Source organism: Eurosta solidaginis, chromosome 3, assembly GCF_040869045.1.
Source record: "Eurosta solidaginis isolate ZX-2024a chromosome 3, ASM4086904v1, whole genome shotgun sequence".
Lineage (NCBI taxonomy): Eukaryota > Metazoa > Arthropoda > Insecta > Diptera > Tephritidae > Eurosta > Eurosta solidaginis.
In genome coordinates, this window is record NC_090321.1 from 286,379,671 (window position 1) to 286,402,225 (window position 22,555).

The window sequence follows — 22,555 nt, forward strand, 5'->3', positions numbered from 1 at the left end:
TTAGTTTAATGGTGCCAGTTAGCCTAGTGAAGAAGTCACTGGCGTGGCTTGTATAGCATGTATTTTTCTATTATGTTGCTGTAGCGTTAAGGACAGTCCCCGAAGGTTGTGGTATTTTAGTCGCCTTATGATGGGCATACCTGCTGCCGGTATATTCTAAGCATAGCCCGCTATGGAAATTTTTCTATTATAGAGATATTCGATAGACGCTCAGTGGTAGACTCCATGTTGATATATGTGTCAAAATTCGTATGCAATTAAATTAATTCATTAATAATGTTTTATTTAGATATAGATAAATATTTTACAGAACTTCCCGATCTTACACATCTGTTTTATTGTCCATAAGACTAATAATTTTTACCGGCTTCGATAAATCACAGGAACTTATTTAAACAAGGAAAGTCTTCGTGATGATAAGCGCCCACCATTATTAAGTGCATTTTGTACGTCCTTCATTTCTGGTAACTTTCCTATATCGCCTCTGGCAGCCATTGATGGAGGTGTTGTTAAAATTCGGTGGGCTACTCGCTGAATATCAGCTTGGTTGATTTTTTCTAAAAAAAAATAACGTTATATAAACAAACTAAAGACACTCGAATTTTTTTTTACCGATCTCGCGAATGAAATGTTCAGGCCGTTTACGATGACCTGTGGCTAAAACCTGCCTACCAACATCTTCAAATACAACTGGTCTTGATTCGAGGTTCATTAAAAGCATTGATTGAAGTTGTATTTTAGAGCGGTTTAATTCATCTTTGCTTGGTTCACTAGCCATGTTGACAAGTTCACGTGTAATAACCTCAACCATATCCCGTACGTTATTAGGCGGGGCACTGGCATGAATACAGAATAAACCAGTATCAGCATAGGCGTGATTGTATGCCGTAGCACTGTACATCCAGTGATATCTATTAAGAACATTTGTATATAATCGTGAGTACATTCCCTTTCCAGGTCCTCCAGCAGAGAACGAACCACCACCTCCCATCATTATATTTAAAACACACATCGCAACAAAATCGGGATCTTGATGAGAACAACCTTCCAAACCTATTACGATGTGAGCGAGCTCTGGAAGGCCTGTTGCTGCATAAATTGGGATTTCACATTCTTCCTATAAAAAGTATGGCGTATGTAATAATAGTTAAATAAACTAATAAAATTTAAATGATTTTTTTAGGAACTTGTCCTAGGCTTGCATAAATGAATCAAATTCCCTGTTTACCATGAGGCTTACCAAATCTACACACTAACATATTTTGGTTGTGTGTATACCTTTTTCAAGCCACCTGTGTATTGTGCGATTGACCCATCAACTTCAGTTGCTCCAGTAGCTGCGATATTTTGATTTTCCCAAATTGCCTTCTCTTGTACGAAATATTTTTCTACATTCCGCACTAACTCCTGATGATCAACCTAAATTCAAAAAAATTTAAGAAGTAATTTTATTGTTTCAACTTAAAAATAAACACAACTTACTCCAACTCCGGCTATTACCATACGCTGTGGGGTGTGATGATATTTTAGGTAGTTAATTAGTACATTCCTGTCAATGAGTGGAAGGTTTTCAGGAGGACAAAGTTTTGGTAGCCCTAACGTGTTATCTCTATATGCAGCTCCATGTATCATATCCATTAAGATAGGCTCTTGTTCTGGGCGCATTCCTAAAGTTTCTAGTTCAAATTGCACTGCTTTTCGTGCGGCACTAATTTCACCTTCATGGAGGGTTGGACGCAAAGTTACATCGGCAAGTAATCTTGTCACCGATTCAATAGCCCTGCTATCTATACTCGCTGCATAAATGAGAGTATCTCGTGAACTTTGACAATCACATATACCACCATTTTTTTCAAGCTCCTTCAAGATTGCATCCTTATTTGGAAATTTGTCGGTAGACTGAAAAAAATTTTTATGAAATAAAGATCTGTCAATATATATTGTTTACATACATTAAACGCTAACTTCTCTAAAAAGTGCGAGACGCCGCTTGGATATGTAACTTCATAACGAGGGCCTGAGTCAATTACCAGCCCGACAGTGCAGAATTGGCCGAATCTTGGTTCAGAAGCAACTCGCAATCCATTAGCAAGCGTTGTAACTTGTGTAGCGCTACTTTCAGCAAGTGGCTTAGCATACTCAACATCAGGCAGATTAGGAACGGGGTCGGTTAGAGGAGGTAAATGAGTAACTATTTTATCTGACGGTTGGTTTACCGTCAATGTACTCGCATTTTGCTTGGCTCTACCAGTTATATTTCCAATACCAGTACCACTGCCGACAACATTTGAAGCTTCTTCACCCGACAGGGAAGAAGGTTTAGTTGCAAATCGCCGCAAAATACTAAAATATAAAAACATTTCAGGTTATTATATTTTACATATATATTCGAAGTTACCTCCAGCGTTGCTGCAATCGGCTTAGTGCCCGTACGTTCATTTTCTATTTATTTATTGCTCACGAAAGTTTTTACCTAATATTTTATTTATAAATTCTTTACTCATACAAATAACAATTTTTTATTTAAACATAATGTAATTCATCAAAAGAATGGAAAAACGTTTCTTTGCACAGATGATTTAAAATGCTAGAAACATTGTTTACTATATAGTTTGGCAGCTTAAATTGAGGTTATGTTGCGAATAGAGTGGAAGACACTCGAATTCAGTGAAAGAAACAGTCGAATGGAGTAGAATGGAGAACAGTAGGAAGAGCAGAGTTGCATTGGGTTAATATACCTTAATTCATTGTACCAATATTAAAGATAAATTCAGAAAAAAAAATTAAATACTTGAGTATAAGCAAACATTTTCTTTCAATTACTGCTATTAACGTGTCCTAGATGCTATATATTCCAAAATTATTACATTTTATGTCTGTTTAAAAATTTAACTTGAATTTTCCTAAAGATTTCCGTAATATGGCCATTAGTGATGTTTGTGTATGTGTGCTAATTTTGAGCGATCAAATGTTGGTTGCGCTACTTGGTAAAGTTTACAATAGGGGGCCTCATGAAAGCATATAAACTTATAAGGTGTAAAATTATATCCATGTACACGCGGTTATATGCATTGTGAATGATGACAAAGTGTGTTATCTTATCTGTCAACTGCCTGACAGGCTGTTCAATATGGCTACTTTTCAGCGATTTGACAGGCTCTTCAATATGGTGGCGCCTATCTTCAGCGGGTGATAGAAAGAGATACAGAATGAGACAGCGATAGTCATTTACAAATCAGGTGATCCAATCACTTTGGAATTTTGACGTTTATGCAGAAGAGATCACACTTAGTCATCATTCACAATGGTTATATGAACGCACCTAGTAATAATCTTGATAAACTTGATTATTTATCAGCTGTATTATTGCCAAACAAAATTTTTTTGATTGTTATAAAAATTAAAAAATTCCAAGATGAAGTGAAAAATCAAAACTAAAACGCCTTTACTTGCTGATGTTGGAGATTTCTGATGAAAATGCCTGCTGTAATGTCTGCAAGTTTGCATTCTTTTGAGTTTACCGCGTTTACACAATAAAATGTGCGCGTAAATTTATACAAATTGTGTAAATGATTTTTCATACAAAATTTGACAGCTCGTTTACGCACTAGATAAATTTATACGTCTACACACTTTATAAGGCATTTATACGGTTACATGTGTACCCCTAATGTCCAGAAAGTCATTTGAGTGGATCTCATTTCCAAAAGAAGAGGAAGATATATCGGCCAAGTATCGATATTTTTCTCTTATTTCGACAATCAACTTTCGAAACCGAGGAAATCGAAGTATATTTTATTATTATTATTAGCCGTGTTTTTTAACACGCGCGTATACGTTTCGTTTGCGCGTGTTAAAAAACGCCTATCTTCGCTTAGATAATGCTTAGGAGACCCATCTAGCGGCTGTGGTAAAACAACTAGCTAGAGCAACATGGTGTACCGAAAAGCGGAGACGCAACGCTCTGATGGCCATAGGGTATAACATATAGCTGAATCAGTTGCGATGAATTGTGGACACACATATAATACATAGAATTAGTGTACAGGGTGAAACAAAGACACATATTTCAGTTACATCTGAGTATAATGCGTATTGAAATTTAGTAGGACAAAATTTATGCGCAGCAATTTCAGAGGTGTATTTATAGTTTGTCTCTTAGCAGTCAATATAAAGTTTAAGCGTAAACGGATATACGCGTGTTAAAAAACACGGCTATTATTATTTATTAACAGATTAAATAAATTAATAAGTTAACATTAGATAAGCATTAGCTGCCAGGGCTATCAGCTGTGCGGAATGCGAATGACTTTCGACTAGGATTACAGCGGACTACTGCAGCCCAAAACACATTATTATATAAGGGCCTTAACATATTTAACTCGTTACCTGATTATATCAAACGAGAGAATAATATTATGAATTTTAAACGGCTATGTATAGATCTTATTCGAGGCTAAAATATTTTTTATTACTTTTTACTTTTTATTACTTAATATATATATATATCATACACGTCTGTGAATTGAAAATGAATTTGTGATATTTAAAATTTATTGTGAAATCAAAAAATATGTAAACATATTAATAATAAATATCAATCTATCTATCTATCTATCTATCTATCTAGGGAATACGTAGTATACTTATATTTATTTTTTTATTTTTATTTATTTTATTGGTTGGTATACAAACATATTCTTGTTTTTATTTAATAATTTATTAAATTTTGATGAGCTCAAGGCAGTTTAAAAAATTGAAACACAGTTTAAATGTTCGTATTTTTAATTTTATTTGGCCGATATTTCGATCTCATTCTGAGTTCATCTTCAGAAACTGTGGACAAAAACAACAATTAGTTAACATGTAAACAATTTTTCACCCTAAATATAATACCACTTACACAATTGAATATGTTACGTAGAAGTCAACCTTCCAAATCTAAAAATGCGTGCACATTTCGCGGCACTAAGTGACGCGACACATACCGACACGTTCCACAAAATATTCGCGGCATTTTTGCCTAATTGGCCAACTTGGGGCCCTACTCAGTAACTATGAGTTTTGAAATGTACATTTTTCTTTCATACAAATTATATGAAGGAAAATTTTACATTTTAAAACTCACAGTTACTGAATAGGGCCTTGGTCGTGTTGTGTCGTCCGACTGTCGCTGTGTGCATGGTTCCATAAGAATACATGCAAAAATATTTTGTCGCTTAATGTGCACGCACTTTTAAAGCTCTGTCCAGTTCCTTTTGAGGTAATGATTTCTGATGTTGATCAAAGCAGGGCCTCCAATAAAAATGTGGTTTAGTGTTATGGTTTCCCCGCAGCGTGCGCAGGCTGGAGCTGCCTCACCAGTAACAAGATGTTGGTGAGTGTCCTAAGTATGACCAAGGCGTAACCGCGAGAAAGTTTGTACTTGGGACTTCCATATGTCCGTGGGATTTTTGGGAGATATTAAATCTCTGTTTATATCAGTATAATGGTGGTGGGTGTAGTTTTGCCATTCTCGTTTCGTATTTGCGTGGATATGTCTTTTGATTGCTGTGCGGATATCTATGTTTAAACATGTGGTATCTTTTGTAACCGGTGACTGGGAAGCTAGTTTCGCTGCACTATCTGCCATTTCGTTTCCTTGAATACCAACATGCCCTGGTATCCAAAACAGGCGTATTTCCCCATTGTTGTTGATGAGCGCATCTCTGATTTGGTTTATTGTTGTAGATTTGGAAAGCGGGTTTTGGATGGCTTGAAGTACGGATTTGCTGTCGGTGCAATTTTCCAATGCCATAGTTACTGCATGTTTGACGGCAACTGCTTCTGCAGTAAAAAGGGATGTGAAGTCCGGTGGTGTTTCACACCCTTAGAGTGGCACTGTCTGAGTCGACCACTGTGAAACTCGCCGGTGCATGGTCGGACTTTGATCCATCTGTGAACCATATGCTCCAGTTTTCGGTTGCGTAGAATTCTTTACGTTCTTGGAACATTGTGCAAAAAGCTTCTGGAGGTGTGGTGTTCTTTTTGAATTTGCATAGTGAAAAGTCACACGACGTTTTATTGATTTCTCATGCTGGGGCTTGTGATTGGTAGTTCTCCGATGTGTTGTATAGTTCCAGGCTATTGGCGATTTCGAGTACTTTATGCATTGAAGATGGATATTTTTGTCGACCATAATCAATGATCGAGTTGGTTGGAAAGAGAACTTTAGGAACAAGTCTCGCATGGACTTGGTATATTCTTTCTTCAATGGTTGGTAAGCCTGCCTCTGCTAAAATGTTTATAATGGATGTCGTACTAAGAGCATAAACGCTTACACGCGCGGCTTGATGATAAGCTGGTTTACCCTACAAAAATTGTTGGATTATTTTACTTACTTACATACTTAAGGGGCGCTTAACCGTCTAAACGGTTATGACCGTCCAACAAGGCACGCCAGTCGCTCCGCCAACCGGCGCCAATTGGTCACACCAAGGGAGTTTAAATCGTTTTCCACCTGGTCCTTCCAACGGAGTGGGAACCGCCCTCTACCTCATCTTTCATTCGCATAACATGGCCTAGCCAGCGCAGCCGCTGCGATTTAATTCGCTGGACTATGTTGATGTCTACGTATAGCTTGTACAGCTCATCATTAAATCTTCTTCGGTACTCGCCATCGCCAACGCGTAGAGGTCTATAAATCTTTCGAAGAACTTTTCTCTCAAACACTCCCAAAGACGCTTCATCTGCTGTTGTCATGGTCCATGCTTCTGCCCCATATAGCAGGACGGGTACGATAAGTGACTTGTAGAGTATGATTTTCGTTCGCCGGGAGAGGACTTTACTTTTAAATTGCCTACCTAGTCCAAAGTAGCATTTGTTGGCAAGATTGATTCTTCGCTAGATTTCAGTGCTGATGTTGTTGCCAGTGTTGATGCTGGTTCCCAAATAAACGAAGTCTCTTACTATTTCAAAATGATGGCTGCCAACAGCATCGTGATTGCCAAGGCGCATATGCGCTGGCTCTTTGCTCGATGACAGCAGGTACTTCGTTTTGTCCTCATTCACCATCAAACCCATATTTACCGCTTCTTTTTCCAGTTTTGAGTAAGCAGAGCTAACAGCGCGGGTGTTTAGGCCGATGATATCAATGTCATCAGCATATGCCTGTAATTGCACGCTTTTATAGTATATTGTTCCAGTTCGGTTAAGTTCTGTAGCTAGAATAATTATCTCCATCATCAAACTAAAGAAATCGCACGATAGGGGGTTACCCTGTCTGAAACCTCGTTTAGTTTCGAACGGCTCGGAGAGGTCCTTCCCAATTCTGACTGAGCTGATGGTGTTGCTCAACGTCATTTTGCACAGCCGTATAAGTTTTGCGGGGAAACCAAATTCAGACATAGCGGCATATAGGCAGCTCCTTTTCGTGCTGTCGAAGGCGGCTTTAAAGTCGACGAAGAGGTGGTGTGTGTCGATTCTTTTTTCACGGGTTTTTTCCATGATTTGGCGCATTGTGAAAATCTGGTCGATGGTAGATTTACCAGGTCTGAAGCCGCACTGATAAGGTCCAATCAGCCGGTTCACGGTGCGCTTCAATCTTTCGCACAATACACTTGAAAGGACCTTATATGCGATATTGAGAAGGCTGATTCCACGATAGTTGGTGCATTTTGCAGTATCCCCCTTCTTGTCGACTGGGCAATGAACACTTAGATTCTATTCCATAGACAGCCGATAAAAGTTATATTTAGAGCTTCGTTCAATGTGGATGCATATTTCGTCAAATTTTACAGGAATAAAAAAAGTGAAACCTATAAAAATTACAGCCAAATTACAAAAACTGTTATTTCTTTTGTAATAAAAGTCCTTCAGCAAAATTTATTGGTGGTATCGAAGGTTCAATGCGGTCATATTAAATCGTTCCCGAGACGGTCGAGCTTGTTTGATGGTGCTTGTAACCGGAACATACCTGATATATATCCGGTAAAGGACCATCAACATCGATAACACTCCCCGAAACCTTCGGGGAGTTCCTTTATCGCTACAACAACAACGAAAATGAAGTGAAATGCTAACCCAACAGTTTCTGTTGAGTACCCAGAAATCTGGGCATCCCAACAGACATCTGATTAATGAGGCTACACCGCCCAGGGTCTTAAGCGGTAATCTCCGTAAACATTATGAGGAAATACGGCACCTGAGAACACACCGGTATGGAGCAAAAAAGCACAAACAGATCCTCAGTAATATCCACAAACAAGCGTCGGACCTCTATGCCAGGAATTGCCCGACAAATCCAATACTCAAACACCTGTTCTTTCTCATAATATAAAAACTGACATTTTTTACGACAAACAAAATTTCTGGTAAAAGTCCAGAAAAGGGGTCGACTGCTAATACACGTCCAAAAATGTCGTGAGAGGTGTCAAACGAAAATAAAAATATTAACTCGTTCAAAATTTATTAACGAAAAACCGAAAATTGACCCTGGGTCCCTCCGAAACCGGGGGTGGCATCCGTAGTATTTTTGCGCAGAACACCTTTCTGCATTGGCGGTCTTCGGCTGAGCTTATAAAAAATTACTCTGGCCGATCCACCAATGGGGTGGGATCAAAATTAAATGTGTGCAAAATCCCTTTGTACACACGATTTTTTTCAGTGCACAGCATTACAACAACCACATAAAATTGCCAACTTCAACTGCAAATATCGGTAAAAGTCTAGTTGAGGGGTCGACTACTAATTCGCTATCAAAAATATCGAGAGAGGTGTCAAAAGATGCGTATTAATCTGTCCGTAACTCTGTCCGGAGATATTTGCAGTTGAAGTTGGCGATTTTCATGTGGTTGTTGTTGTCTTTGTCCCACAAAAAAAATTAATTGTGCATCAACGTGGCGGTAGCCACGGTTATACCACACGCCCGGACTTGGCATGGCGTAGCCCAGGGTTATTTTTTATAAGCGCGGCCGAAGGCCGCCAACGCAGAAAGGTGTTCTGCGCAAAAATACTATGGATGCCACCCCCGGCTTCGGAGGTACCCGCGGGTCTTTTTTCGGGTTTTCGTTAATATCTTTTGAACGAGTTAAATTTTTTATTTTCTGCCTTCGGGTTATTAATACTGATGCCCAGCCCGTCGTTTGACACCTCTCTCGATATTTTCGGTAGCGTATTAGCAGTCGACCCCTCAACTAGACTGTTACCCAAATATCTACGGACAGAGATACAATTTTTATTTTCCGCCTTCGGATTATTGTTATCGAGGTCAATACGCATCCTTTGACACCTCTATATTTTTGGACGCGTATTAGCAGTCGACCCCTGTTCTGGACTTTTACCAAAAATTTTGTTTGTTGTAAAAAATTTCAGCTTTTTTATATTATGAGAAAGAACAAGTCAACGTTACAAACAGTGTAGCATTAACAACTGCAACGAGGCTGCGCCTAGGGAAGCTTAAGCGCAGCCCATACGGCCCTAGTGGTATGAACTTCAAGGCGCATGGTACCAAAATTGCAGCTGTAGTGCAAGGCCGCAACAAAATCCTCGAATCGATTGCCGGCAGTACTTGGGAAAAAGATAAAGAAATACACAAAACTCAACCACAATTGAAAAATTAACAAGCAACTGGTTTTAAAAACATTAACAATCAGACAATCAATATTGCAATTTACACTGTTTTTTTTTTTACAATTATCAGGTGTTTCGCTGCAATATTGCCAGCTCGTTGAAACGAAGTTATTCCGAAAAAATTGCACTGCAAAGTTTTCCGAAATAACAAAAGTAATCAGCCCTATTCTGCATTTCGACTTGGATTGGAATTTTTTCGATTTGGCAATTTTGCTATTCTGTGTTCCAATCTCTTTCGATCCAACGATTTTTTGTATTCTGCATTTCGATCGTAGTTCCGTTTTTCTAAGTTGCAAATTAGTTGGCGGAAAAATATTTTCTTTTTATTTGTTATTAATTTACAACAGAATTTTAACAAAAATGTAAGTAAAACTTGTTAAGAAACGTAGAAGGCTTGATGATGATTGTTTTTTATATGTTTCCAGGTCAAAAACAACATGTCGATGTCGAAGTCCTTAGACGTATTTGCCCCGCAAAAGTATCTAACACATACTTGAAAGCATCCTTGTTAAGTCGAAAGTTTTTTTTGAACCTAAATAAGAAAATAAGTCATTAAACCTTACCACTTTTAAGTTCAATTTCTTACAATTCGTCACTCATCTCAAATGTATTACACAAATCTCGCAATATTTGCCTTTCCATTCTCGCCTGGCAATTTTCGTATGTGTTGCTTTCCAACTCCATAAATAATGCCGCGGCTATTGATTCCATTATAATAGACAGCTATAATTTGTGTCTGTTCGTTGGGTCCAGTTATATGCCAAAGCAAGCTGCCGGCGTAGAGGAAGGTGAAGCGAAAACGTAAACAATCCTTGCGGAAAGAATAAATAAACCTTTATAAAGTATTTTAGGCCAGTGCAATGAAATTAGCATCCTTAAAATTCAGAAAATGTCAACTATATTCGTGCAGGAATTCGTTTTAACAAAACTTGGTGGACACGGCAGGGGATTTGCCAAAAGAACGACAAAAACACACTTACAATTATGAAAGCACTTCACTCAAAAAAACATAACACTGCGGCAATATATTCTATTGATTTTTTGGCGTGGATAATAAAATATAAACGTTTTTCAGTGTTTTTTACAAATTTTCTTTAATTTATTTTGTTCCAATGTTCACAAATTCCGTACCAACAGCTGATTTCGAAATATAATTTGCTCTTCCTCTTCTCCTCACGATTCCGTCGTAATGCAGAATTCCAAACTTCTCGATTAAAGCGGAGCGTAGAACTGGAACGTAATCGAAATGCAGAATAGGGGTGAATAAGTGGCTATACTGGCTACGTATTGGGTTTGACAGTCTCAGTGAATACGTAGTGACTACGTAAGAGGACAAACGCGATACGTAAGAAGTTATAAAATACGAATTCTGGGTGAATGTGAATGTGAGTGAATGCGACGCAAACATTCACGGTGACATACAAAATACGGGCAACTGTGATATCTTATCTGTCAACTGACTGACAGGATGTTCAATATGGCTACTTTTTAGCGTTTTGACAGTGTGTTCAATATCACTTGCAAAGTGTGTCAACACCCTTAACCAAAACAAATGTCACATTCTTCTTCTTATGCTTTCTTTGTAACAATATTTGGGAGATGGCTACTTTTCAATATCAGATGGCGCCAGTGTCGCTCATTCTACCGTTCTCCATAAAAATGCGAGCAATCCACTTTTAATGCATAACAAGCCAACGTAATGTAAACGCACGCAAGTCTTTTCTGTCAAAAATGTCTCATGCACATACAACTTGTATGAGAGCAAGCCAAATTGAATTTGCCGCGTCAAAACCTAACTCCATTTCCAATTTTTGTTCTGCGTGACATTTATATTTGACGTTTGCACACATGCTTTACATTGTCGCAACCATGGTACAATTACCAAGTAGAAGCATAAGTGAAAATGCAACCCTCCTGTGTATTTTGTTGTTGCCGATCGAACATAAACTGTCAATCGGTCTTTCAATTTCTTCTGCCAAAAGTGATGGAAGAAGAAAAATGTCACATATAATTTTAGTCAACAAAGCCAAAACAAAAAAAAGAAAAAAGTATGTTTGCTGATGAAGCTGGAGGAAAAAGGTATTTTTAACGGAAAATAAAGGTAATTCGCTGATTTTTAAATGATATATATTTAATTTATTGTTATTATTTATTTACATATAGCAGCTGAATCATTTCTTCAACGTTTCCAGCGCATCAACTCTTGGTGATTCTATACGACAGCATGACACTGATAATACGCGTCCACAAATATCGAGAGAGTTGTTAAAAGACGCGCATTAACCTCGGCAACAATAATCCGAAGGCGGAGGTAAAATATTTTGTGTTGGTCAAGAGATATTTGCAAAAGAAGTTGAAAATTTTCAATTTAAAATTTTCATGTGGGCGTTGTAATGTTGATGATATTTTGTACCCACAAAAAAAATTGTGGACATAAGTGTTTTTCGCAGATATAGTTTTGGTCTCCAAACCGGTGTTGGACCCACCCAGATAAATTTTTTATAAGCGCGGCCGAAGGACGCCACCGCAAAAATACTACGGATCCCACCCCGGTTTCGAAGCACTCCGGGGTCATTTTTCGGTTTTTTGGGAATATCTTTTGAACGAGCTAAAATTTTTCTTTTCCGCCTTCGGATTATTGTTATCGGATTTGGTGGTGCATGTGATCTTGCACTCAAAGAAATGGAATATGATAAACAATTTATTGATTTTCTTTCGAAATGTTTATATGATCGCATCACTTCAAGATTATCAAATGGTATATGTAATGGTGATCCAGAGCAAAGCTATAGTGGTTTATTAAATTTATCATTACTGATGGCCTTAAAAGTTGTGGCGTTGTCTAGTGCCTCAGCATGTACTTCTGCATCACTGGAACATTTGTACGTACTACGTGCGATTGGAACTGATGAGAATATGGCACATAGTTCAATAAGGTATACGAGTTTACCGTACTGAATCGTGTAGTTCATTTGAAAGTAATTTATTGTTAAATTTTTATAGGTTTGGTATTGGTCGTTTTACCCCCATTGAAGAGGTTGATTATATTACAGATACATGCATCAAACATGTCGAACGTTTAGGTGAAATGTCTCTATTATGGGAGATGGTGCTAGAACCAATTGATTTGAAAAATATCCAATGGTCGCAACATTAATTTTGTTTATGATATATAAATAAGGGACCGTTTTGTATTGTATGCATCTTTTAATGTATGTATTTATATTCCAAAGCAGTTTAATGTAAAGTGAGATACAACTTTTTAGGAAGTATATAGTTCCTACTTTATCTGCCTAAGGTCGTTATTTCGTAATATTAAAATTATATTGGGAAATGCTATTGCTATTGCTAAATGTTTTTGTAGTGGACCTTATTTTCAATACATGTATGTATGAGTGCTAACGTTACTGTCTTCAAGAGATATTGAAAATTTAAGATGAGATTGTATATAAAATGCTGAGTTAATAGTATGTTCATGAATAAGTACTGATTTATTTTAAAATTGCATGTATTTTGTAAAGTAAAAATTAATTAATTTAGTAACCTAATAAATATCGAAGATACATATATACATAATAAAGTTTAATGTTGGAAACTCGTCGTGTCGGTATTTGAGGTGCAGATTTCTTTGAAGGATATGTACTTCATGTCTTGAGATGTAATCTTTTTTAATTAAAAAAGCGCGGGTGTGTTGAAAATTTTAAATTGAGTCGCTATGCCACAGAAGTTTCGGTTTCAGAGCTATTGCATGGTTGTTTTGATCCAATTTTTCTTTTGGAACCGATTTTGCTTTCGGTTAAATTTTTGGATACTAGTTCGGTTGTAGTACTGACTTCAATTACGGTTCCGGGTTTTCCTTCTGGCTCTAGCCAGGAGGCCTTTGTAGCAATTTCGGCTTTAGGCTGGATCTGGTATCGGTACCTGTTTTGGAAAAAGTTCGGCTTGGAATATTTCCGTTTTCAACTCCAGTATCGGTTATACTCCAGTTTTTTTCTTTTCAACATATTGTATTGTATTGTATATACAACTGAGGAATAAGTGGTATGACCGTGAGCTAAGGGAACTGCACAAAAGAAAAATTGAATTCTATAATACTGCTAGAAATACTGGCAACTGGGTGGATTATAATGGCATAAAAAAAAGATATAAAAAAACTGTTATGTATAAAAAGAAGAAATATATGGAAGATAAAGTGCTCGATAGTGCAGGAGACATGAAGCGGATGTGGAAGTCTTTAAAACATCTTGCTGAGCTCACCGATGACAGAAAGGTCGTTAGCAAAATAGTAATTAACGGTGAATGCCTCGAGAAGGAATACGATATAGCCAATGCCCTAAATACATTTTTTATACAGAGCATAGCTGAAATTAATGATAGCATTGAAATAATTCCGATTGCGGCAGAAACAAGTGTAAATAATGCAATTGAAACTTTTCAATTCACCGACGTAGAGTTAGATGATATAATGAACATTTCTAAATCTTTTAGAAACAAATATGGTGGAAAAAAGCTTTTGTCGGAGGGGGTATTTAAAGATGCCATGATTTACATTGCTCACTTCTACAAAGATATAATAAATGAATCAATAAACAGTAGCATTGTTCCAAATTGCTGGAAAGTATCAACTATAGTACCTGCGGAAAAAGTCAAAAATACAGTAAGGCCAGAGGAACTGCGCCCAATTAATACGCTACCCGCAGATGAAAAAATTATGGAAACGGTGGTTAAAAATCAATTAGTGGCATATCTAGATAAATACCAAATTATTATACCTGAACAATCTGGGTTTAGGAAAAGCCATTCTTGCGAAACCGCACTGAATATGGTTATTGCGGAATGGAAAGAGGATATAACTGATAAGAAAGTTGTGATCTCAGTCTTTTTAGACTTAAAACGTGCTTTTGAAACTGTGGATAGAGAGGAACTGCTGAATGTTATGTTTAATAATGGGATAAGAGGAAAATCCTTGGAATGGTTCAGAAGCTATTTGAGTAATAGAAAACAGAAGACGATAATTGGAAGTGCAGTTTCACCGGTTGCTGATGTACATATTGGGCTACCGCAAGGTTCAGTATTGGCACCGCTATTGTTTACAATATATATTAACGATATTAAAGAATGCTTGAAATATTGCAATATTCGACTATTTGCGGATGATGCATTGATAACCATTAGTGAAAGAAGTGAGGGCTTTGCGGTATCGAAAATGCAAGAAGACTTAGACTCCCTTTACAAATGGCTATGCCATAGAAAGTTGAAAGTGAACGTGGATAAAACCAAAAGTATGATATTTTGCAAAAATCAAAGCATTATGGGTGCCAATACCCTTAGCAATATTACTCTGAAGATAAGAAATGTTGAAATTCAGCAAGTAGACAAGATCAAATACCTAGGAGTCTGGATCGACAAAAACCTTAGATTTGGAGAACACATAAATTATTTAGAAAACAAAATTGCAAAAAAAATTGGTTTTATGTACAGAACTTGTAAATATCTTAGTCAACGACACAAATTATTAGTGTATCGATCAATTATTGAACCGCACTTTATCTATTGTCCAACAATCCTGCTATTAGCAAATGACACACAAATAAAAAAACTGCAGATACAACAAAACAAGGCAATGCGATTAATTTTAAAATGTTCGCTTAGAACACCAAAAACTACAATGCTAAATATGTTAAACTGGCTCAGTGTAAAACAGTCGATATATTATTTCACATTGAAATTTATACATCATATGAAATTAGGAATAACACCGAATTATCTGAACGGGAGAATACATTTTAATCATGAAATACATAACTATGGAACTAGAAGCAGCGGAAATATAAGACTGCCTAGAGTAAGAACGGAGTTCGCGAAGAAGACTTTAGAATATATAGGTTATAAAATGTACAATGTTACCAAATGCGATAAAAGACTGTGAAAATATTAATAAGTTTAAAGCAAAATTATTTTTATACTGTAAGTCATTAAGCATGTAATGTATACAATTTATTTATATATATATATATATATTTTTTTTTTTTTTACCTTGAACTAGGTCTTAAAGACCGTAAATAAATAAATTATTATATTATATATATTATTTTCGTAGGTATAATTGTTAAGCAATTTTTTTCTCTTTGTTGACTAGTGGTGGCCCTGAAAAGGGGCTTTTTGCGTATACTTGTATAGCATATTTTCGCTCTTTGTAAACTAATGGTGGCCCTGAAAATAGGGAAGATTACTGCGTCTTGGTTTCACAGCTTATTCGTGGTACATCATGCATATCCGTTTGTGTGCTGCGCTGTTCCGTGCCAAGTATTGGCCTTTCGCTCCAACGGTGTCACTTAAAAAAAAGCGAACATGTAGAAGGGACTTTATTATTTATCCTTCGTCCTTCCTTCACGTTGTAGCGGTGAAAGTATTGTTCGATATTTTGGAAGACAACTGTAGGAATGACCGTTGGGGACGATGAGACAACTTCCATTTTTGACAAACTCTTGATTAGCACTACTAAGTCATACATAAAATTCTATTAAATTTTTTATCTTACAACATTCGGGAAACTGAATATTTACATCAAAGACGGTAAATATAGCGATCGAGTGGAGTTGTGCATCAAATTTACTCTCTGAGCTCCCACAATAAGGTCACAGGCCTGCAAATGGAGGGAACAAATTAAGCCATTTTAGGGAAGCTAACGCCACAAACTTTTTCCCAATATTTCCTCTTCCTTGATCTTGCGGGTTAATTCTTTACTTTAGCTCACAACTGCAAAAACTCGTGCAAAAATATCAGGAGAGGTGTCAAAAAATGCGTTTTGGACTCAGGACGACGAATCCGAAAGCGAATATTGAAAATTCTATTTCTGTCAAAAAATATTCCCAAAAAACTGAAAAACGGCACCGGAGAGCGGCGGTGAAATCCATAGTATTTTTGCGCAGATCGCCTTTCTGCATTGGCGACCTTCGGCCGTGCTTATAAAAAATTACCACGAGAGACCAAATCTATATCCGCGCAAAACACTTTTACCCACTTTTTTTTTTTTGTGGGTACAACACCATCAAAATTACAACACCATCAAAATTACAACAGCCACATGAAAATTTTCAACTTTGTTTGTAAATATATCTGGAAAGAAATAAAATTTTCAATTTCCGTTTTCGGATTCATGGTTCTGGGTCCAAAGCGCGTCTTTTGAAATATATCTGGAAAGAAATAACATTTTCAATTTCCGTTTTCGGATTCATGGTCCTGGGTCCAAAGCGGATCTTTTGACACCTCTCCCGATATTTTTGGACGAGTTTTAGTAGTTGTGAGCTAAAGTAAAGAATTACCTAATCAATTTTTACATAAAAAGTAAATAAACAAAAAATGTAAACATAAACCAAGTTTGACATTTTATAACTAGCTTCGAATGAAAAAACATGTAAAATGCAACTCTGATGCTTTTACATGGTTATTGTACCATGTTCGCAACACATGCTTAAAGCGCCAAATACACGACACGAACATTTCCGCGAACATTCCCGTTATGTCATGTTTCTGCGACCTTTTCTGTCGTGTATGGTGGTGTTTGCCAGTTCGCGCAAATGTTCGCCAAAAATTAAAATATTTTGATTTTTGGCGAACATTTGCGCGAACTGGCAACAGCACCATACACGGCAGAAAAGGTCGCAGAAACATGACATAACGGGAATGTTCGCGGAAATGTTCGTGTCGTGTATTTGGCGCTTTATTTGGATTAGGGCGAAAAACGCCGGTTGTTTGTGTGCGCTAAAAAAACGCAGTGCGGTTTTATTAGGTTGGCATGTAAGCTTGTGTTAAACTCATCTATATGAAAACGTGTTTATGTGTCGGAGCTTTAACGATCATGTTGGAATTAGGCAAGGTGCACACGAGGCTACGCGTCATAGACGCGTACAAGATATTTCATATAGCTACAATTTCTCTACGCCTCAAGATCTGCACACGAAGCTACTTTCGATGGTCGCTACAAAAAGCAAACAATTATTGAAAAAAATAAAAAATTAAATTTCTTCAGCTATATCCGTCCCCGAAATCAAAGGAAAATAGGTATTAAACGTTGTTTGCATCCCCGTGCCTTTGTAAATTATGAACGGCAATTTTAAACCACCGCGGACTAGAGAAAAGGGTGATTTCTAGTTTCCAACACTTTTTAGCCTTTAAACGCTTCAACAATGTCTAACCATGCTGTTGTAATGTTTAATACTCTTTTTCGCTTTGGTAATATACCTTTCACGCACTTTTATTAACTAAAGTAACATTTTTTAACATTACACAAATTTGCATACAAAAAATGTAAACAAACATCTTGTTCTTCCTTTTTTTCAAGCGTACGTACGCTCAGCGACCAACATTGCTGTACGCTTAGCTACACGAAAATTTCATGCTTTGTCTCTTTCATGCAGCTGACGCCTCGTATGCAACTCTCCATTCAAATACATGTGTTCGGCATCAAAGCGTACAAATTTCGCCTGTCACGTCTATGACGCGTAGCCTCATGTGCACCTTGCCTTACAGAAGGTGGCGCATTGCGCATGCAAACATTAGTTCAACTGTTTTTTATGGCCAAATTTTACGTCATTTTCCTTCAGTCTTGTTTTTTTCTCTCTTTCTTTCATACGCTGATGCAGTAAGCGAAGCAATTTTGAACTCGTGAATGCACAATTTTCTGTATGTGATTTGTCCATTACGCTCTATGTGAACACTCCTTTACTTATCGCTGCTGAAATCGATGTTATAAGCGTAGGGACTGCCTGACCGAAAACACATCGCTAATTTGGTAAAACCTGAAAATCTGCCCCAAAATCGCATAACCTGGAACTGGAGATTTTAAAGATAAGCTTCTCCTCCACACAATCAAATCTCGAAACAAAGTCAATCGCATAATGAGTAAAGGTAATTGTAAATAACATATATTAACTGAATATGTAAATTATGGTAATAGTCTAAAACAACAGTCGACTGCTAATACTGCAGTTTGGTAAGCATGCAACCGCAATTGTACCGAAAATCCAGAGCCGTAGTAAAATCTTCAAATCTCTTACTGGCAGTACCACGGGAAAGGATAAAGAAACGCTCAGGCGTCGGACCTCTATGCCAGGAACTACCTGGTAAATCCTGTACTCAAAGAACAATACCCTAGACTTGCAGAAGAGGAATGCACACTCTCTAGGGAAACGCGAGTCACTCTAGCTCAACTTCGATCTGGATACTGTAACAGGTTAAACTCTTACCCATGCAGAATCAACCCCGACATACAAAACATATATCCTGCTTGTAACGTGCTCCCACATGACACCAACCATCCCTTCAACTGTATTGTGGAACCAGCGCCTCTAATTATGGTCCACCCCTATTGAAACAGCAAGTTTCCTTCGACTCCCCTTAGAGAATATTGATAGCAATTTGTGATCGGTCACACCTATTGGATGGGACGAAGCACTGCTATAACAACAACAACTGCTAATAATCTGCTATCAGAAAATGTCCAAAAAAAGCAAAAAATGGCTCAACCGCTCCGAAACCGGTGGGGGAATCCATAGTATTTTGGGCAGAATACCTTTCTGCATCATTATATGGCAGAACACCTTTCGACCCCTATTGTAGACTATTACCACTATGAATACTTAACATTACTTTGCATGCACCACAGAAGCTGTCGAAGCCATCAAGTCTTCTGATCCACAAGCACCGGTGACTAGGAAAGGCTATTTAATATCCATAAAAACTGGAGAGCCAATTGAAATAAAAGATGGGGATGTTGTAAGTATAAATTCAAATATCTACATACATAAACCATAATAAACTTTTAAACATATTTCTTTAAGCATGGACGATGTCGTGCAGTGACTGAATTCGAAAAATTGAACCGCATTGGCGAAGGAACATATGGGATAGTTTGTACGCACATGTACTTATACATATATGCGTGGGGATGTGCGCTTAAATATTGCTAACATATTTCTTTACTTACAGATCGTGCTAGAGATACACGTAATAATGATGTTGTGGCCCTGAAGAAAGTACGGATGGATCAAGAAAAAGATGGATTACCCATTAGCGGCTTACGAGAAATAATGATTCTGAAAGCTTGCAACCATGAAAACATAGTTAATTTGAGGGATGTTGTTGTGGGGAAAAGCTTAGAAAGGTAATTGTGTAACATAATTATGAAATTATTAAAAATACGCAAAGATACTATTTTTTTATATTTCTAGCATATTTTTAGTAATGGATTATTGTGAGCAGGATTTAGCTTCCCTACTTGATAATATGGCGCAGCCTTTCTCTGAGTCTGAGGTCAAATGTATTATTCTACAAGTTTTGCATGGTTTAGAATATATGCATTCACGATACATAATTCATCGGGATTTGAAGGTATCAAATTTGTTGATGACTGACAAAGGTTGTGTTAAGATTGGTAATACTCAACTACATTTTAATTGGAAAAGTAATTAAAAAAATTGATGTTTTTAATAGCTGATTTTGGCCTAGCACGACTTTTTGGTGAACCAGCTACACCCATGACGCCCCAAGTTGTGACACTATGGTATCGTTCACCAGAACTATTGTTGGGCTCAACAACACAAACTACTGCTGTGGATATGTGGGCAGTAGGTTGCATCTTGGGCGAACTGCTTTCCCATAAACCACTTTTACCTGGTAGCACTGAGCTTGGTCAATTGGATTTGATTATTGAATTACTAGGTACACCTTCGGAAAACATATGGCCTGAATTCCCCAAAATGCCGGCTTTGGAAAACTTCACCCTGAAGCAACAGCCCTACAACAACTTAAAGCCAAAATTTCAATATCTGACTGCAGCTGGCCTGAGATTACTAAATTTTTTATTCATGTATGATCCAAAGAAACGTGCTACAGCAGAAGAGTGTTTACAGAGCAGCTATTTTAAAGAGCCCCCATTGCGTAAGTTTTATCCAATACTATATACATATGCAAGTTATTGAACTTATTTTAACGTAACTACAGCTTGCGATCCAAAATTGATGCCCACATTTCCCCAACACCGTAATCTTGCAAACTCGAAGCAAGCAACTACTCATCAAACTGCGCCTGAGTTACCTTCAATATCGGCAATACTAGGAAGTATATTGAAAAAACGTCGTATTGAATAATTTTTCTTTTTAATAAAATATATGTATTTTTTTCAAGTATTAAACATTTGAGAGAAATACAAAGCTATTTTATAATAAATTATGCGAAAGCTGCACAGATTGAACAATAAAAAGCGGTTTCTGGCTCTTCATTTTCCGGTAATAGTCTAGAACATGGGTCGACTGCTAATACGCATCAAAAAATATCGGAAGAAGAATTTTAACTCCTTCAAATAAATAATAAAAATAAATAAATTAAATCAAAAGATATTAACGAAAAACCGAAAAATGACCAAGGGTCCCTCCGAAACCGGGGGTGGGATCATAGTATTTTTACGCAGAACATATTATAAAAAAATTACCCTGGCTAGTCCACCAAATAGGTGGGATCAAAATTAAATGCGTTCAAAATCCCTTTGTACACAACATTTTTTTCAGTGCACAACTTTACAACAACCACATGAAAATTGCCAACTTTTAAGTGCAAATATCTCCAGACAGACATTTTTTTTCGGCTGCGAATTATTGATGTCAATACGCCTTTTCGATATTATGGACGCGTATTAGAAGTTGACCCCTGTTCTAGACTTTTACCAATTTTCCAAACCATTATCGGAGAGCGCAATTAAAAAACTTGCCTACTTTATCATTTGTACATCTTTTACAAATATGGTCGATCCATGGGTGTTTTCTTAGCACGCTTGTCACGCGCTCGTGGAAACCACCGATGTTTAGTGGTATGCGTAAGTTTCATAAGCTCCTGTCTAGCTATTTCAGGTTTCTTATCTTTAAAAGCACTCATTGCATTACGTAAAGCCGCCTCTTTTATAAGCATTCCAGTTTGTGTATCCACCGCTTTTGGTATTGGCTTGGAACATTCGTATGGAAATGGAGTGTTTGGGTGCCATGCCACTATGAGATCGCCGTCATTCGTTACTGCTATTTTCTCAACTAGATTTTTACCGCCAATTGCATTTTTGGGAGCCTGTTGACGCCATGCAGAGTTGGAAAATAATCGTAGAAAACGTGTATTCATTTCCTCGCCTTTCTCTTTAGTTCGAATACACAAAGTTAACAGCTGACGCAACCATTGTAAACATTTGCCGTCTTTCAGTGAGTTTTACAGCTCCGGCTCACGCTCAATTCTCACAGGAATGCTCTGGATCATTGAGAGACTTGAGAAGCAGATGTCGTGAAATTTTCGCACACGTGAAATGTGATAGGCAGATGTCGTCGCTGTTTTTCATTTAACTCATACGGCGAAAGGCTAAGCAGCGACATCTATTTTTGAAAAAGTAGCTATATTAAAGGCCGCGTTGCCAACCTAAAAAGAAGTAATTAACAAATTATAGCTATCATCCGGTGGTAAAATCCTGAGCCAGATAAATAATTTTGCATGTAAATATAACAACAGCGAGTTGAGCCAGATAAATCCAGATAGAAGTCTGGTTCAATTTGTGAGCCAGGATTCTTGACGCAAATACGCGTCTTTTGATACCGCTATCGACATGTGCGACCCGAATTTTAAGTGCAGGACTTAAGTTGAAATTTTACTAAATTTGGAAATTAAAAGGCTTGTATTTCATAAACTAAAAGTTTCCTAGGGTTGCGGATGAAAATTTTGTGATTTTTAGGACCCCCTCTATCCCTACAAATCAGCAAAAGTTTGAAAATCGTGGCACCTTATATAAAATCCAACCCCAGGTTAAGCTGGAGACATTGGTGCTTTATCGGTAACCGTATCGGTAACCTTTTAACAGCTGATTCGACCAACCTTATGAGAATCAATGCAATCGATTATTGGTGCCGCTAAAGTC

General features: G+C 37.3%; 4 protein-coding genes across 7 annotated transcripts; 2 read left to right on the plus strand and 2 right to left on the minus strand.

Annotated features, from left to right (window-relative positions):
- Positions 1–262: 262 nt before the first annotated feature.
- On the minus strand, positions 263–2,614 carry LOC137245780 (mitochondrial-processing peptidase subunit alpha). The gene is made up of 6 exons (XM_067776948.1): positions 2,399–2,614; positions 1,953–2,343; positions 1,483–1,899; positions 1,279–1,419; positions 613–1,117; positions 263–557 (listed from the first exon to the last, which is right to left on the minus strand). Exons 1-6 carry the CDS (start codon positions 2,437–2,439, stop codon positions 388–390), a joined length of 1,665 nt encoding a protein of 554 aa, XP_067633049.1. The 5' UTR covers positions 2,440–2,614; the 3' UTR covers positions 263–387.
- An 8,956-nt stretch (positions 2,615–11,570) lies between these two features.
- On the plus strand, positions 11,571–13,002 carry LOC137247236 (cysteine desulfurase, mitochondrial-like). Of its 3 annotated transcripts, XR_010951799.1 has the most exons (4): positions 11,603–11,710; positions 11,773–11,815; positions 12,357–12,545; positions 12,613–13,002. XR_010951799.1 is itself a non-coding variant. In XM_067778347.1 (3 exons), the coding sequence occupies exons 2-3, from the start codon at positions 12,292–12,294 to the stop codon at positions 12,764–12,766; spliced, it is 408 nt and encodes a 135-aa protein (XP_067634448.1). In that variant the 5' UTR covers positions 11,571–11,710; positions 11,776–12,291; the 3' UTR covers positions 12,767–13,002. The 3 variants fall into 3 exon arrangements, 2 of the variants coding, with proteins under 2 accessions (XP_067634448.1, XP_067634447.1); XM_067778347.1 differs by having other exon boundaries at positions 11,571–11,710; positions 11,776–12,545; XM_067778346.1 differs by having other exon boundaries at positions 11,773–12,545.
- Positions 13,003–18,372: 5,370 nt separating this feature from the next.
- On the plus strand, positions 18,373–20,872 carry Cdc2rk (cyclin-dependent kinase 10). Of its 2 annotated transcripts, none has more exons than XM_067778349.1 (7): positions 18,373–18,519; positions 19,277–19,386; positions 19,452–19,524; positions 19,600–19,774; positions 19,842–20,044; positions 20,104–20,550; positions 20,614–20,872. In XM_067778349.1, the coding sequence occupies exons 1-7, from the start codon at positions 18,510–18,512 to the stop codon at positions 20,757–20,759; spliced, it is 1,164 nt and encodes a 387-aa protein (XP_067634450.1). In that variant the 5' UTR covers positions 18,373–18,509; the 3' UTR covers positions 20,760–20,872. The 2 variants fall into 2 exon arrangements, with proteins under 2 accessions (XP_067634450.1, XP_067634451.1); XM_067778350.1 differs by having other exon boundaries at positions 19,280–19,386.
- mRpL42 (mitochondrial ribosomal protein L42) lies at positions 20,752–21,828 on the minus strand. Its single transcript, XM_067778351.1, has one exon. It carries the CDS (start codon positions 21,772–21,774, stop codon positions 21,400–21,402), a length of 375 nt encoding a protein of 124 aa, XP_067634452.1. The 5' UTR covers positions 21,775–21,828; the 3' UTR covers positions 20,752–21,399.
- Between the last annotated feature and the right edge of the window lie 727 nt (positions 21,829–22,555).